The sequence below is a fragment of the Moschus berezovskii genome, chromosome 19, assembly GCF_049115385.1.
Source record: "Moschus berezovskii isolate FMDL1 chromosome 19, NW_MosBer_1.0, whole genome shotgun sequence".
NCBI lineage: Eukaryota > Metazoa > Chordata > Mammalia > Artiodactyla > Moschidae > Moschus > Moschus berezovskii.
Window position 1 is genome coordinate 60,217,872 of NC_142478.1, and position 18,545 is coordinate 60,236,416.

General features: G+C 38.6%; 1 protein-coding gene across 3 annotated transcripts in view; it reads left to right on the forward strand.

Annotated features, from left to right (window-relative positions):
• Positions 1 to 18,545, forward strand: part of TAOK3 (TAO kinase 3) — a 195,599-nt gene that overhangs the window by 133,698 nt on the left and 43,356 nt on the right. For all 3 annotated transcript variants that reach the window (XM_055405631.2, XM_055405630.2, XM_055405632.2), the window contains exons 10-13: positions 706 to 799; positions 1,824 to 1,905; positions 12,599 to 12,766; positions 15,231 to 15,437. In XM_055405631.2, coding sequence (XP_055261606.1) covers positions 706 to 799; positions 1,824 to 1,905; positions 12,599 to 12,766; positions 15,231 to 15,437 — 551 coding nt within the window. The remainder of the gene's footprint in view (positions 1 to 705; positions 800 to 1,823; positions 1,906 to 12,598; positions 12,767 to 15,230; positions 15,438 to 18,545) is intronic.

Consider the following 18,545-nt stretch of genomic DNA (forward strand, 5'->3'; position numbering starts at 1 on the left):
TGTGTTGAGAGGAAAGATTTGTGTGTTTATGTAAATGCAGTAGGAGAGTGCATGCCAAGTGAGCACTCTACTAAAAGGGTAATAGAAATTCCAAAGAGGAGTTCACAATGGGCTGAGGTGGAGTATATATTTTACAAAGAAGTAACTGACTCAGTGAGTTTCTCCTTAGAAAGTGGATGGACCAAACCTTGCTTACATTTATCCTCCATTTTCCCCTCCATGCCTACTTGTACCAGTTCATTGACCTGGATGAGCCCTCAAATGGTGTTTATTGGATTGAATTACTGTATCTTCCATACTCTGTTGGTGATGATTAAGATGTTCCATAATCTTTTTTTTTCTTAATTCAACTGCTCTGCTTTCTGATTTTTTTTCAATGAATACACATTTTTATTTGAAATAAAACAACACACAAATATGTTCGTACCTACTGTGGGAAAACAAAGTTCAACTTTTTGAAGATACATAGAAAAATTTTTTTACTTTCTTGAAATGGATTCTGTTTGGAGCTTTTTGAGTGTACTTTAAAGTGACCAGCAGCTTCTTTTGAATGGCTATCCTGAGCAACCTTAGAGATTACAATAAGTGGATTATACAGCATGATGATAATAGCAAGCTAGTGGCCAAGCTTTGCTCACAGTTCCTTATTTCTCCATCTGCCTGATGTCTTTCAAGAACTGCTTTATTGTGTTTCTCTTCTTTCAGCGGAACGGAAGCCCCCTCTTTTCAACATGAATGCCATGAGTGCCTTATATCACATTGCCCAGAATGACTCCCCCACGTTACAGTCTAATGAATGGTAAGGCTGAGCTGTCGTTTTAAATCTGTAAGAAAATCACCACATGTTTTTGGCACTTTCACTAAATTACGTTTTAAATATCTGACCTAGAAAGCATTTCATTTCTTCGTTGTATGCTGTGATAATGGACACTGATGCTTTATAAGCCTGAACTTTTTACACATACACACACACAGTATTTCTGCCCTCACTATGGCTTGTACTGTGTTATTAATATGTGTAGTAACTGAAATTCTAACAGGTACATATATGCCCTGCTACTTTCCTAACACGTCTAGTCTCTAAGTCATGATGGTCTTATATTGATCATCTCAGTCTTATCATTTGTCAGCAAGGATAAAGTACCCTCTCTGATGTCTTTATTATTCTAGTTGTCATTTTTTTATTTATTATATACGTATTTAAATGTGTTAAGACAGTACACATACTATCTATTCAGAAGGTGAATTGTTCCTTGCTGAAAATTATAACATTTTGATAACTGTTAGAATCACAGAGCTACTGTAAAAAAGCAATGTCCAAGAAGAGTAGACAGAATGAAATTTTCTAGAGAGAAGGCATTTTCATCCAGAGAGCATACTCCTAGGTTCTCTGTCCCCTTATGCTTCAAGTTTTACTACCTGGTTATAGGTTGTCAGTGATGAAAGAGTTACCAATTTGTCATGAAAAATATAGGCTTTAGACTTATGAGAGCTGTTATCTTTGGAGAGAAAAATGTATACAAAATTGTTTTATATAAATATAGTATTTTTCATTTTCTGAGATATATTACAATTTGACTTTGCTTACATCATAAGATACGTTTATGTGTTGACTGACTTGAAACTGTCCACATTCATTATCCTAAAGAATTAATTTTAGATACCTGAAACTTGAAAATGGGTCAGTTCTCCTGATATTCCGAAGTATTTTAATAAAAATCTCCCAAAACAAAAAGTTTTCCCTTGGATAAAAATTATTTAAAGTGATCAGTATGTTCTACAGACTCAGATTTTATTTTCTCTCATTGTATTTGCACACACAGGACAGATTCCTTTAGGAGATTTGTTGATTACTGCTTGCAGAAAATGCCTCAGGAAAGGCCAACATCAGCGGAACTGTTACGGGTAATTTTTCAAGTTTATATTTGAGGAGGGGGATTTAAAGTCATGTTGTAGTGAAATATAGTAAATCATTCCTGTGGCAGGTCATCATGACAAAGTGGATTAGAACACATGCCTTGTCATTTAAAATCCAGAGACAGTAGCTAGGCATAGAAGTAGCAAGATTATCACAATATTTTCAAGCTGGATTTAGAAAAGTCAGAGGAACCAGAGATCAAATTGCCAACATCCATTGGATCATTGAAAAAGCAAGAGAGTTCCAGAAAAACATCTGCTTTATTGACTATGCCAAAGCCTTTGATTGTGTGGATCATAGCAAACTGTGGAAAATTCTTCAAGAGATGGGAATACCAGACCCCCTGACCTGACTCCTGAGAAATCTGTATGCAGGTCAAGAAGCAACAGTTAGAACTGGACATAGAAGAACAGACTGGTTCCAAATAGGGAAAGGAGTACATCAAGGCTGTATATTGTCACCCTGCTTATTTAATTTATATGCAGAGTACATCCTGAGAAATGCTGGACTGGATGAAGCACAAGCTGGAATCAAGATTGTTGGGGGAAATATCAATAACCTCAGATATGCAGATGACACCACCCTTATGGCAGAAAGTGAAGAAGAACTAGAAAGCCTCTTGATGAAAGTGAAAGAGGAGAGTGAAAAAGTTGTCTTAAAGCTCAACATTCAGAAAACTAAGATCTTGGCCTCTCGTCCAGTCACTTCATGGCAAATAGATGGGGAAACAGTGGAGAAACAGTGACAGACTTTATTTTGGGGGGCTCCAAAATCACTGCAGATGGCAATTGCATCCATGAAATTATGACACTTGCTCCTTGGAAGAAAAGCTGTGACCAACTTAGACAGCATATTAAAAAGCAGAGACATTACTTTGCCAGCAATGGTCCATATAGTCAAAGCTATGGTTTTACCAGTAGTTATGTATGGATGTGAGAGTTGGACTATAAAGAAAATGAGCACTAAAGAATTGATGCTTTTGAACTGTGATGTTCGAGAAGACTCTCGAGAGTCTCTTGGACAGCAAGGAGATCCAACCAGTCTATCCTAAAGGAAATCAGTCCTGAATATTCATTGGAAGGACTGATGCTGAAGCTGAAACTCCAATACTTTGGCCACCTGATGAGAAGAGCTGACTCATTTGAAAAGACCCTGATTCTGGGAAAGATTGAAGGTGGGAGGAGAAGGGGACGACAGAGGATAAGATGCTTGGATGGCATCACTGACTCAATGGACCTGAGTTTGGATAAACTCCGGGAGTTGGTGATAGACAGAGAGGCATGGCATGCTGCAGTCCACGGGATCGCAAAGAACTCTGGACGCAACTGGACACGACTGAGTGACTGAACTGTCCTGAACTGATATGCTATATATTCCTCATGGATACTTTTCCTCCCATCTTTTCCCTTTTTCTGACCCCCACCCCACCCACCTTGTTGCCTTATGACAAAGAACATTTCTGCTTGCTCTGGTCATCGCTGTGATGTTCCAGTGACTAATATCTGCCTGAACTTCAATGCAAAGTTTTCAGGACAGAGTCTGCCAATGGTTCAAATATCAACTCTAGGATTTCAGTTAGGTTGTTGCCAAATCATCAGGCAGTGAAGATATGTGATAAATATATAAGACAGATATTTACATAGCATTACATCATACATGTTGGTGACAAAATTATTGTGTTAACTGCATTCATTTGATTTAAATATAGCATTTTTGAGCATCTGTTTTCATGTAACTTTGTATTATAGGCTCTGTGTACATAGGCAGTGTTCCATTAATATCAGTGAAGTATGTGGGAGTGTTTTTTATAATATAAATGTCTTTTATTGGCCACAGAATAGTCCAGGTTTCTTTAATCTTTTTCTGCATGTGTGTTTTCCAGTCTTTTTTTGTTTCTTTCTTTGCTTTAAGAAAACCTCAGAATTGTGTTGTCTAAATTTATGAAGCTTAGACATGTCAGCTGCCTTTATAATTGCACCTTGGCTATGTGTCACAGATTCTTGGTTTATATTTTCTTTTTCTCAGAAATCTTATTCTGTTGTTTTCTGTCTTTGAGTATGTTGAAGAGGTAGGTCTGAAGCTGACTAGCTTTTCTACCCAAAATTAAGTTTTTTCTTTTTGTGAGTAACAGGTCACAGGAATATAGTGACAGAAGCAACAAGGCAATGGACCTACCTTATTCTCTTTTGGTGTAGAACCATTATATGTTCTAAACATGAACTATAGCCAATAGAATACCAGAAACACAACAGTGTCTTTATTATTTTGAAGTAGGCAAAGATTTATAAATACAGGATACAAACAGCAGTTTAGAGAAAGAAAAAAAGAGGAAAAAAATTATAAAGCAAAAAAAAATGCCTTAAAGAAGCAGGTACTACGAGCCTTCAAAGATGATAGTGCAACAGACAACAAAAGGATTTAAAACACAAATGGAAAAAAAAAAAAACACACAAATGGGCAGAGGTAAAAAAAATGAAAGAGAAAAATTTTAAGATAGATCATATCATATCAAATCATATCATAAACAACAAACTAATAAACACACCCATGTTGGGTATTTCCAATGATGAATATCTCGAGGGAAATAAAATTAAATGAAGAAGACAAATTTCTAAAGATGATTATAGAAAAGATGACATGTGGAAGGCAGAGGAGGTATATATTTCAACCTATTATTTCTAAAAAAGAAAGCGAAACACATGGAGTAGAAGATATTTAAAGATATACCTGAAGATATACTTTTTGAAAATAAATGTTAGAATCTTTATTTTATTTGATTTACTTAAGTGTATACACACACGCACGCACGTGCACACACACACATATACTTGTCTATGCCAGATCTTAGTTATGATACGTAGAATCTAGTTCCCTGACGAGGAATCAAACCCGTGCCCCCTGCCTTGGGAGTGCAGAGTCTTAGCCGCTGGATCACCAAGGAAGTCCCCTGATTTACTCTTTATTTGATTTGGTGGACCAAATCAAGTAAGCCTAACATTTAGTCAGTGATGTTTACTGATTGTCTACTGGGTGCCAAGCACTTTTCTAAACACTGAAAATCATACTGTGGTACAAAGAAAAAGATAGTCCCTGCCCTCCTGGAACTTATATTCTAATACAGGAGTAAAAAAACAAACAAATAATTTGATATAATGTCAGAAAAATAAAACAAGGACTGGGATAAAGAGTGACAGGAGCTGTTCTTTTAGACATGGCATTTCTAGAGAGGTGAAACTGACCTTCAGGATCAACAAATCCTACCCGTATCTAGTTTCTAAACTCAAAGCATAAAGAAAGATTCATGATAGGCTGAAAAAAATTTATTTGGGGCTGGATAAACCAGTTGGCTTCAGATCTACCTCTTCAGGAACAGTCAAAGCCAGAAAACTGTATAACAGTATTTACAAAGTTCTAAGAAAAAGAAAATGTATGTAAAATAATTTGCCTCCAATAAAAAATAAATTAATTAAAAAAAAAATGTATGCTGGGAAAGATTGGGGGCGGGAGGAGACGGGGACGACAGAGAATGAGATGGCTGGATGGCATCACTGACTCGATGGACATGAGTTTGAGTGAACTCCCGGAGTTGGTGATAGACAGGGAGGCCCGGCATGCTGTGATTCATGGGGTCACAAAGAGTCGGACACAACTGAGCGACTGAACTGAACTGAACTGAAGGTGCTCTTCAATTTTAAATGCAGCTGAACATTTTCAAGCCTCACAAATTTTAAGCCATTTTCCTTTCTTAAAAGCTTTTTCTCAATTGCTTGATAAGGAAATCCAGCCAGTCTATCAATGAAACAAAAAGCAAGAGAGAGGGAGGGAGGAAGAAGGAAGAAAGAGTGAATTAGGGACTGGAGAAACTGGTGAAAGAACTGGTGGTGATCATTGAATTTAAGTTTGCTCTCCAATATTCATTTATTCATTCACTACTAGTTTGTGTGTTTAGAACGGTAAAGAGACTGCATTCTTCATTTTGAATAGCCGATACAAATTTCAAAAGATAAAAATACAGTGGAAGAGAGAGAATGAAAAGTGGGAATACCTTCCCATTCAAAGCCCTTCTCTAGAGTTAGCAACCGCTGTCACCAATTTTGTACATGTCCTTCTAGAAATATTCTATGCATATGGAAGTAAATATCCTTTTAAATTTTTGAACCAATGGTTGCAAACTGTTCTACCCTGAATATTTTAACTTTTAGTGTGTTTTGTGTATTGTTCCATATTACTACATGCAGAACTATTTCATCGTCTCTAAGGACTCCATTATATAGTCAGATGGATGGTTGTTTTTATAACCAACTCATTTATGATGTTGACAATCTTTTGTGTTACAGACTGTTCTACAGTAAATATCCTTACACATGTGTCAGTTTGTACCTGTATATACAGATATCCAAAGAATAAATTCCTAGAAGTGAAATTGCTAATCAAATGGAATGTGAATTTTAAATTTAAAAAGGTGTTGCCAATTTTCCTCCAAAAAGGATGCCCCAGTTTATGGTCCTGTTAGCAAAGTATGAATACCAAAACTTTTTGCCCTTCTAATCAGTTCAGTGGAAAACTTTTCTCACTGTCATTTTAGGTTGTATTTCTCATGATGAATTAGATTGTCTTTCTTACATTGACAAGCCATTTCTATTTCCTCTTCTGTGAACTCTCTGTTGATCTTTCTCATTTGTCTGAGGGCTTTTCCCTTGTTAATTTGTAGTAAATCTTACAAATATTATTTTCTTATTTCACTTTTGACATTCTTTATTCTGGGATTTTGGGGGGAGGTGCAGAAATTTGTTATAAGGAATTCAACTTTTTTTCCTCCAGTTGGCTTTCTAATTATTCCCAAATGTTTTTTAAATAATCCATCTTGTCCAAACATTTTCTTCCTGATGTTAAAATGTTACCTTCACAAAGAATTAAATAGAGAACTACAGTAAAATCATTGCTGTGATTAAAATGCAGAATGTAAATGTTATACAGATTGACAGTATACGTATTAACAATGTGAAAATAATAATGTACCTAGAAAGAAGTAGGGGTAGGAAAGAAATGTAAGTGTACTAATTTTCCTGTTTTTCAGGGTAAATAGTCAATAACAGTTCTTAAACTGGAGAAGGCAATGGCAAGCCACTCCAGTACTATTGCCAAGAAAATCCCATGGATGGAGGAGCCTGGTAGGCTGCAGTCCCTGGGGTCGCTAAGGGTCGGACACGACTGAGCAACTTCACTTTCACTTTTCACTTTCCACTTTCACACACTGGAGAAGGAAATGGCAACCCACTCCAGTGTTCTTGCCTGGAGAATCCCAGGGATGGGGGTGGGCTTCCGTCTATGGGGTCACACAGAGTCGGACACGACTGAAGTGACTTAGCAGCAGCAGCAGCAATAATCTCTTAAAGGGCTTCCCTGGTGGCTCAGAGGTTAAAGCATCTGCCTCCAATGCGGGACACCCGGGTTCGATCCCTGGGTTGGGAAGGTCCCCTGGAGAAGGAAATGGTAACCCACTCCAGTATTCTTGCCTGGAGAATCCCATGGACAGAGAAGTCTGGTAGGCTACAGTCCACGGGGTCGCAAAGAGTCGGACACGACTGAGCGACGGAACGGAATGGAATCTCTTAAAGCTTTACATGATCTTTTTTTTCCCCCCTTAACTTTAGAGGGCCTTTTAGGAACTGGTAACTCTTGGTGAAGAAATTTTAACTAACATTAAGCAGTCATCTTACTTCAGACTCCTCTAATTCTATGAAATTCAAATATACCTTAATTTAACAGATTATTTTTTAAATTACCATGTATAATAAGTTTCTCATGTAAAATTATTTCTGGATATCCATCATTCTGAGAGAGAGGGAAGGAAAGTGTCTAAAATGATATTTATTTCTGGATGGCAGAATTTCGATTTTCTTCTGTCTTTTATTGATTTCTCTGTATTATTTAAATGTTTAAACTAAACATATTTCTAAGAACACTGAAAGCATTCTTTGGAAATGATCTGAGAACCTTTCAACTGTGTGGGTTTGGAGAACAGTGAAGAGATGGGATTGCAGGCAGAGAGAACAACAGGGAAAAAGACATGCAGGTGCGAAACCCATGGCAGAGACAAGAGTGATCTACAAGTACGCTGCATTGGGTGGAACAGGGAATAGGAATGACTACAGTGGAGCTTAGAAATTCAGGCAGGGACTGACTGTTCAGGCCAGACTTTACAATGGAGGCCATGAGATGTTTTTAAGACATTGGGTATATCAGTTTTGAAATATTTTAAGGTTTATTACCTCCCACAATAAGAAGTCCAGGATTTAGGAAAGGAAGTATTAGAAGCAGTCCAGACCTGTAAGCAGCTCAGTAGCTCCTCCTGTCTTCCACTTTACCTTTCTTTGCACTTGACTTTTGTCTTCTTGGGCACAAAATGGCTCCTGTGTTTCTGGGACTCAGACTTTATTCCAGGCGAAAGGAGGCAGGACAAAGAGTAAAACGCCTTCTCTTCCTGTACCTTGCTTTTTATCCTGGAAAACAAAGCCTTCCTCTGGGGTTTCTGCCTGTTTCTCAGAATTTGGCCAGAACTTGGTCACATTGCTAATAATACCTGCAAAGAAAGCTGGAGTCCAGGTCTTATACTTTTTACTACTTTCAAGAAAGAAAGGCAAGGAAAAGAGATTGGAATGAAGACAGTGTCTGTCACAGTTAATACCATGATCAACTCTGTGGTAGACCTCCAGAAAACAAACTCCCAAATAAACCTGGGTGGCCATTCCAGCTCTTCCATTGTTTAGCTGGGTAAATCACTTAGCCTCTCTTGGCCTAAAATTCCTCACCTTGGAAATAAAAGAATTACTAAGAGCTGCTGCTGCTGCTGAGTCACTTCAGTCGTGTCCGACTCTGTGTGACCCCTTAGACGGAAGCCCACCAGGCTCCCCCGTCCCTGGGATTCTCCAGGCAAGAACACTGGAGTGGGTTGCCATTTCCTTCTCCAATGTGTGAAAGTGAAAAGTGAAAGTGAAGTCGCTCAGTCGTGTCCGACCCTTAGCGACCCCATGGACTGCAGCCTACCAGGCTCCTCCATCCATGGGATTTTCTAGGCAAGAGTACTGGAGTGGCTTGCCATTGCCTTCTCCTTACTAAGAGCTACTTCTCTAAAATTCAGTATCCTAGGTTATAGCTTGAAGTTTACTAAAGACTGCTTTATTCTTGTCTAATTGCAAGCACTGAAGTAGCCAAATAATTTTGCTTTCTCCCTTACATTCTCCTCTTCAAATATGCAAGCTACTCTTCCTTCCAGGAATGATGTTTCATTTTCAGAAAGGATTCTTTGCAGAGAAAGAGATATTTTATTATAATAGGAGCAAAAACCACAATTCCCTGGACGGCAAAGTCAGAGTGAAGAACCGGAAGACATACAGATTTTTTTTTCTCACAGTGATCCTGCTCCTCTTTTATATCTGTTCAACTTATAAAGAAATTAAATCCATTCAATCATCTGAGGCCTACCACATTATACCTCATTTTCCCAATATGTTCAAATTATAATTTCACATAAGCGAATTTCCCACATAATTGAAACTTTTCCTTTAAAAAACAAAATTTCCTCCTCCTTCTTTTGATCATTTTGTGTGGTGATCTTGTCAAAATACGTGATATGCTTCTTTGCCTTCCTCAAGAAAGCATAATGAATATAATGCCACTTCTTGATTACTCAGAAATAATAGCATTTCATGAAATCTTGGGAGTATAAAAAAAGTGTATGAAGGACAGTTGCCCCTTTACAAAATAGCCCACAAACCCTGGTTCATTTTTATTGGTTGGTTGGTTGCTTGGTGTGTTAATCATGGAATTTCCTTCTCTTTACTGTCAGGTGGTCAGATACCTTTTCAACAGACTCTTTTTTTGGCAACAAGTAACTCTCTAACAGTTCTCAGTCCTCTATTCTCCTGCTTTTGTTCCCTCTTTCTAAACTGCTTTTGGCTGAGAAACCAGGAAACCAGAAAATGTGTTAAAGATCATTGATAATATTGAAAGTGAAGCCTGTTTACAGCAAGAAAAGCTTACAGACTTTGGGGTGAATATTTTAACCCCTTGGAGACCCTTTTGCCTTATTTCTCATTGTACAGCTCTGTAAAGGGAAGATGAAATTACCAAAATTCTGACCTCTGAGATAAATGGAATAACTGCCACATTTTCAAGCATACACTGTACTTGACCACAGAAATAGAAAACAAACTATTCAGAAGTCTGTCTTTAAAAGGGTAGTATAGGGTGAGAACGAGGATTGAAGCAGATTATAACAAGAATATTCTATACTCTGCATTGCTTTTGCTTATTACATAGTTTCAGGTTTGAAAGTCACAAGCTGTCAGCTACCATTTAAAGTTCTAGTCATTGTTATTACTTGCATAGTAAAGTAAACCTCAAGAATTCTCAAGCAAATTCTGGGACAGTTCAGTTCAGTTCAGTTCAGTTGCTCAGTCGTGTCCGACTCTCCGCGACCCCATGAATCACAGCACGCCAGGCCTCCCTGTCCATCACCAACTCCCGGAGTTCACTCAAACTCATGTCCACAGAGTCGGTGATGCCATCCAGCCATCTCATTCTCTGTCGTCCCCTTCTCCTCCCGCCCCCAACCTTTCCCAGCATCAGAGTCTTTTCCAGTGAGTCAACTCGTCGCATGAGGTGGCCAAAGTATTGCAGTTTCAGCTTTAGCATCAGTCCCTCCAATGAACACCCAGGATTGATCTCCTTTAGAATGGACTGGTTGGATCTCCTTGCAGTATAAGGGACTCTCAAGAGTCTTCTCCAGCACCACAGTTCAAAAGCATCGATTCTTCGGTGATCAGCTTTCTTCACAGTCCAACTCTCACATCCATACATGACCACAGGAAAAACCATAGCCTTGACTAGACGGACCTTGGTTGGCAAAGTAATGTCTCTGCTTTTTAATATACTATCAAGGTTGGTCATAACTTTCCTTCTAAGGAGCAAGCGTCTTTTAATTTCCTGGCTGCAATCAGCATCTGCAGTGATTTTGGAGCCCAAAAAAACAAAGTCTGACACTGTTTCCACTGTTTTTCCATCTATTTCCCAGGAAGTGATGGGACCAGATGCCATGATCTTTGTTTTCTGAATGTTGAGCTTCAAGCCAACCTTTTCACTCTCCTCTTTCACTTTCATCAAGAGGCTTTTGAGTTCCTTTTCACTTTCTGCCATAAGGGTAGTGTCATCTGCATATCTGAGGTTATTGATATTTCTCCCAGCAATCTTGATTCCAGCTTGTGCTTCTTCCAGCCCAGCATTCCTCATGATGTACTCTGCATATAAGTTAAATAAGCAAGGTGACAATATACAGCCTTGACGTACTCCTTTTCCTATTTGGAACCAGTCTGTTGTTCCATGTCCAGTTCTAACTGTTGCTTCCTGACCTGCATACAGGTTTCTCAAGAGGCAGGTCAGGTGGTCTGGGATTCCCATCTCTTTCAGAATGTTCCACATTTAACTCGGATGACCATTATATCTACTACTGTGGGCAGGAATCCCTTAGAAGAAATGGAGTAGCCATCATGGTAAACAAAAGAGTCCGAAATGCAGTACTTGGATGCAATCTTAAAAATGACAGAATGATTTCTGTTCGTTTCCAAGGCAACCCATTCAGTATTACAGTAATCCAGGCCTATGCCCCAACCAGTAACGCTGAAGAAGCCGAAGTTAATCGGTTCTATGAAGACCTACAAGACCTTTTAGAACTAACACCCAAAAAAGATGTCCTTTTCATTATAGGGGACTGGAATGCAAAAGTAGGAAGTCAAGAAACACTTGGAGTAACAGGCAAATTTGGCCTTGGAGCACGGAATGAAGCAGGGCAAAGGCTAATAGAGTTTTGTCAAGAGAACGCACTGGTCATAGCAAACACCCTTTTCCAACAACACAAGAGAAGACTCTACACACGGACATCACCAGATGGTCAACACTGAAATCTGATTGATTATATTCTTTGCAGCCAAAGATGGAGAAGCTGTATACAGTTAGCGAAAACAAGACCAGGAGCTGACTGTGGCTCAGATCATGAACTCCTTATTGCGAAATTCAGACTTAAATTGAAGAAAGTAGGGAAAACCACTACACCATTCAGATATGACCTCAATCAAATCCCTTATGATTATACAGTGGAAGTGAGAAATAGATTTAAGGGACTAGATCTGATTGATAGAGTGCCTGATGAACTCTGGACGGAGGTTCGTGACATTGTACAGGAGACAGGGACCAAGACCATCCCCATGAAAAAGAAATGCAAAAGAGCGAAATGGCTGTCTGAGGAGGCCTTACAAATAGCTGTGAAAAGAAGAGAGGCGAAAAGCAAAGGAGAAAAGGAAAGATATAAGCATCTGAATGCAGAGTTCCAAAGAATAGCAAGGAGAGATAAGGAAGACTTCCTCAGTGATCAATGCAAAGAAATAGAGGAAAATTCTGGGACAAGTCCACAAAATGTGGCTTGAGGAAGAAGAGAAAAAACATGATTATCACTTTATGAGATTTATACAAGATAAGAGGCTACATGAGATGAAAATTGTATCTTGTTATATCTGCAAAATCCACAGAACTGTTTTACATTGATTTATCTTTACATCTTAATCTTGCACCTAAAAATATGTCTCCTTATTATCAGTTTCTGTTTTTTTCTCTTCCCTTAATCAGCATGACTTCGTTCGACGAGACCGTCCACTTCGTGTCCTTATTGACCTTATACAGAGAACAAAAGATGCTGTTCGTGAGCTAGATAACCTACAGTACCGGAAAATGAAAAAAATCCTTTTCCAAGAGACACGAAATGGACCCTTGAATGAGTCACAGGAAGATGAAGAAGTAGGTTGAGTTTCTTTTAGCGAACACTCATAGGGTACCTACTATGTGAAAAAGTTCTGGACTGGGATGCTATGAAAAACACGTTGGGGAATAACAATGTATTACAATTGATGTTCTTTGCCTTAAGAGACATGCACAGTTGCAAAAGAGACACTGAAAAAAATAATAAGATAAAATATGAACATTGTTAACAGAGGTAGAGCACACGGTAGGGGTCCATAGTGGGGAGAGAATAAGTCATCTGCTGGTGGGATTAGTGGAGAGGTGGGTAACTTTTGACATGCAGTTACAGAGCACTTTCATGCTGTGTTTTAGGAAGATTATCCTGGCATAAGAATGTAAGATGGATTTGAATGGATAACTTTCTGTGTAATAGTCCATACAAGAGGCAGGAAGGGCAGTAACCATGGGAATTGGGGAGAAGGAACATTGAGAAACAGTAGAGAGGAGAACTTGATAATACAGTGCTTCCCACTGACAGTGACAGATGAAGGGGAGCTTATGGTGACTCTGAGCATTTGTGCTTCAGTGACTAGAGTGTGTCAGTACCAAGAGCAGAGAAGAACCAAAGAGGAAGAGTTGGTTTAGGACGATTTCAGTTTGATGCCTGCTGAGTCTAAGGTCTTGGCATCATATACTGTTGACACAGTGTACAGGTGGAGTTTTTACAGAAAGATGACTTTAGTTTAAGTCATTCAAATAGTTTAAGAAGGATTAGTTGAAGAGGCCTGAATAGAGATGTCTAGCATTTGATTGGGAAATACAAATCCAGAACATAGGAAAGAGGTCTGGGTAAAGGGTAGTTGGTTGGAGATCAAGGACATTAAAATGATGATAAATCAGGAGTTGACTATAGAATGAGAAGAGAGTCCATGCCACGTAAGAAAAGGGAAACCTGGGAGATAAAGGCATCACAGATGTTACAAGTATACACAGCTTCAAGGAGGGAGCTACAAATTCCATCAGATGCCACAGAGAAGTCAGGTTAAACAAGGACCAAAAACAGTGTTAACTGGGTTTTACAAGTAGGACCTTCCTGATGACCTTAGTAAAAGCTGTTTTACTGGAATAGTTAGGATGAATAGTTGTTTACTGTGGGTTGTAGAATAAGTGGGAAGTGAGAAAGTAAAGATAATGAAAGTTGGTCATTTTAAGATTCATAAATTGGGTCAAGAAGGAAAAATGACAAAGGGCAGTATGTAGAAAGGTACATACATATAAGGCAAGTCTCTTCATACTTATATGCAGAAGGAAAGGAGCCAAGACAGAGGCGTTAAAGATAGAGGAAAGAGACACAGTTAAGGAATTAGGATCTCAGAAAGTGCAGAGGAATAAGAGCATTAGTGCAGGGATTAGCCTTGAACAAAAGAAAGGACTCTTCTTCTTCTAAAAATAGATTAAAAAGAGGGAAAGAATGAAGAATGAATTTTAGTTTAACTTTTTAATATAAAAGAAAATAAAATTATTTTATCAGTAATTATAAAAACAAAATTCGGAAAGCTGAACTGGAATATAAAAATCTCTTGATTGCCTGTATACAAATGGACCCCTTTAATTTGGAAAATAAATCTATTAAAAATATAATGTATTATCTATCATTTTAAATTACTCAAATTACCTTTGTCAGTGATTCCTTATATTGTCATGGCTAAGTAGAAATTCATTAAAGTTATGTAGGTACAGAGTATGGTTCTTTGAAAATAGGGTTTATTTGGAGCTAAGTTGCTTTAATTATATTACTTAATCGTGTATCAAAAGATACCCACTGTGATGGATAAATTATATGTTCCGATTATTTTAGCATTTTTCAAATAGTAGTCTTTGGACTAGTAGTGATGAATACCAGTATTATTTAACAGATATATTTAATAAGATTACAGAGGTAAGCTTGATAGAATTGCTTGAGGGAGGCAGAATTTAATTACCTGTCCAGGACAGTAGAATTAATATCCCTGCTCAGATATGAAGTTTCTCAATAATGACTTGCAAAAAGAGCATATTGCTTGTCCAATCTCTTAAAACTCTTTTTATCCTCTTTGAGCTTCAAGTGCCCACTGCCGTGTTTGTAGCTTTCCTAGAGATCCCCTGTTCAGTAGCCTGCAGTCTTTCCCTAGCACCTTGAGTTCCTGAAAGTCTCTTAGAAAATTGACCTGGCTAGTTCTGCTTACCAAGTAGTGATACAGTGTGATAGTCGCATATGACGGGGGAAAGCCCTGGGGTAGCAGCATTTGGAGCCTTATGACCCATATCCAGAATAGCCCTTGGGGAAAGCATCAAAGTGAATTGGAGATGTCTGAAAATGGTGGTGGAGTAGTGGAGCCACTACATTAAAAGTTTCATCTTGCAGATTTGGCAGAAAAGCAACTTGGTACTGCAAAATTGAATGTACTTAATAGCTTAGTCAATGGATTGGTGCTTTATCTCCAGTCATTTTTTTTTTAACCCAAGTGCCCCATTTTTATAGGACAGCGAACATGGAACCAGCCTGAGCAGGGAATTGGACAGCCTGGGCAGCAACCATTCCATCCCAAGCATGTCTGTGAGCACAGGCAGCCAGGGCAGCAGCGTGAACAGCATGCAAGAGGTCATGGACGATAGCAGCTCTGAACTTGTCATGATGCATGATGATGAAAGCCCAGTAAATTCCACTTCCTCTGTTGTGCATAAGAAAGTAAGTTTCATGATCCCCTTCACAGTGCTACGCTTTGCCCATCACTATGAAGCCAACTCAGGTCACTTAGCATTCAGATATTTTAGTTCCCTCTTTACAACTGAAATTATGGAACTCAACTGAGCACAAGATAGTTTTTTCGGTAAAAAAGATAATGAAGGACTAGGCAAGCTGTATTTGTGCCTGTTTCTTCATCATCCTCTCTTGTTACTCTGATGTCCACCACCATCAAACAAACAAAAACAAATAAATCCATAAATCTCCATGTCAAAGAAACCAGTTAAGCTCCCTTCTAAACCAATAACCTTAATACTGTTGACCTTAAAAGCTTTCTGAGTAAAACCTGTTGGTTGTGACCTTTTAGAAGTATTTCACATGTATGTTTCTTACTGAGTAATCTCAAAATACTCTCATTTTAGAAAAAGTTTCCACTCTTTTTTGTTGTTTCTTGGATTTGTCGTTTCCAATTCTTCTAAGACCAGCTCTCTGTCAGCTTAAATATTCTGACTTTTGAGTTAATGATTCTGTTTTTTATTTTGACTTTACTTTTCCAATGGAGGATCATTCATTTCGTACAAAGTCTATCATGATTTATAATTTGATGTGATTTATTTTCAAATTAAAAATGATTTTTAAGCTTCTTTCAAAGCAGTTTCTATAAGATGAGTATTTCACAGAATTATCAATGATTTTTTTGGAGGAATTCCCAAAAGTGTTTTAAGTACCTTAGGTAAGCAGTTCATAATATGGAACTATAGAAAAGAACCCTTTATAACTGTTTCCATATTAGGTATATGTGAGTTGTGTTTGTACTGCTGCTGCTGCTTAGTCGTTTCAGTTGTGTCCAACTCTGTGCGACCCCATAGATGGCAGCCCACCAGGCTCCGCTGTCCCTGGGATTCTCCAGGCAAGAACACTGGCGTGGGTTGCCATTTCCTTCTCCAATGCATGAAAGTGAAAAGTGAAAGTGAAATTGCTCTGTCGTGTCCCACTCTTCATGACCCCATGGACTGTAGCCTACCAGGCTCCTCCGTCCATGGGATTTTTCCAGGCAAGAGTACTGCAGTGGGGTGCCATTGCCTTCCCTGGTGTATGTACTCATTTTAAAAAATATGAGTAATTACATTCTAACTCCAGTAGGAGAGCAGGTTTAAAAAATTTTTTCACTTAGATGTCTGCTGGTTGTGTATTTTTATTGGGAGAAAAAGAAAATTAAACAGGTAAGGATGAAGAGCATGTGAAAATATATTGGTGCCTAGTCATGAATAGTGGAGGGATCACATTTATTTTCTGAGCTGATTAACTTATTCATTTATTCAACAAACGTTGGTGGGGACCCCTATTATCTGCAAGGAACTGTAGTAGCCCCTCTGCTGCTGTGCTGCTGCTAAGTCACTTGAGTCATGTCTGACTCTGTGTGACCCCATAGATGGAAACCCACCAGGCTCCCCCGTCCCTGGGATTCTCCAGGCAAGAACACTGGAGTTGCCATTTCCTTCTCCAATGTGTGAAAGTGAAAAGTGAAAGTGAAGTCGCTCAGTTGTGTCCGACCCCTAGCGACCCCACGGACTACAGCCTACCAGGCTCCTCCATCCATGGGATTTTCCAGGCAAGAGTACTGGAGTGGCTTGCCATTGCCTTCTCCGAGTAGCCCCTCTGGATACAGACAAAACAGACATGATGCCTTCATGGAGCTTATTATCTGTGGGGGAGATTAAGCAGATAATCACACAAGTAAATTTATTGTGTAATTATAAAACTTGTTCTGGGTAAAAGGAGGACTTACTCTATTGCGGAGTAGAGGAGAATCTCCTCAGTGAAGTGACATTTAAGCTCAAACTTCAGAGACAAATAGAGGTTAGCTAATTTGGGGTGAAAGATGGGGGTGAGTCAGGAAGCAATATGTGCAAAGGCCCTGAGACAAGGAATTTTGTATGTTCAAGGAAAAGGGGAAAAATCTGAGAAATTAGAGCTTGGAGGACTATGTGGAGTATGAATTGGGATCAGAGTGACAGCAAGGACCCAGATTAGCATTTTGAGGAAATTAGTGATACCATGCAGATGAAGAAATCTGCTAAGAGTTCAACATTGTCAGTCAGCCATGTTTAAACATGGGCAAATGGTCATGTATTTGAAGGGTGGAAAAGGTTTTGCTGGACTCTCTTTTTAGAAGGAGTTATCATGGATGCTGAGAGATACTGACTTTTTCCTTTCTTTTATTTCTAAGGCTTTGTGGGGAAAGAGAGCAAAAAAAAAAAAGAGGAATTCTGTTGGATCTTTTTACTCTGCTGCTGCTGCTAAGTCGCATCAGTCGTGTCCGACTCTGTGCGACACTATAGACAGCAGCCTCAACAGGCTCCTCCGTCCCTGGGATTCTCCAGGCAAGAACACTGGAGTGGGTTGCCATTTCCTCCTCCAATGCATGAAAGTGAAAGTGAAGTCGCTCAGTTGTGTCTGACTCTTAGCCACCCCATGGACTGCAGCCTACCAGGCTCCTCCGTCCATGGTATTCTCCAGGCAAGAGAGTACTCTAGGACATCTCAAATGAGCACCCAAAATTAGAAGAGAGATAATTAGACTAGATTACTGGAATAATCAACAAAATTAGATTACTGGCATAATCAGCAAGAAAGAAGACCCTGGTCTTGAACTCATTGGAGGTTTTAATTTTAACTTTTGCAGGCTGGTATAGAACTTTCTTGTAATAATATGGGTCTTTCAGTGCCTTTTTCTCCTTGGTGTAATCTTAAGAGATAAGGTTTTAATGTATAATCTGAAATAGAAGATAGTTGTGTTTGATATACAGAAAATAGTTGTCAGGAAAAGTTTTCTAAAATGTACTTCTATTTAATTATTAAATATAGAGATAATGTAATGAGAAATATTGAGAAACATCTGCAAATAAAATTATGAATTAGTTAACTTTAAAATATAAGCAAGGAAGTAAGATAGTAGAAACAATCAACTGAGTGAAAGGGAAACCCACAGAATGGGAGAAAATACCTGCAAATTATCTATCTTATAAAGGATTAATATCCAGAATATATGGGGAACTCCTAAAACTCAACAGCAACAATGAAAGAGAAAAAAAAAAAAACCTGGAATTAA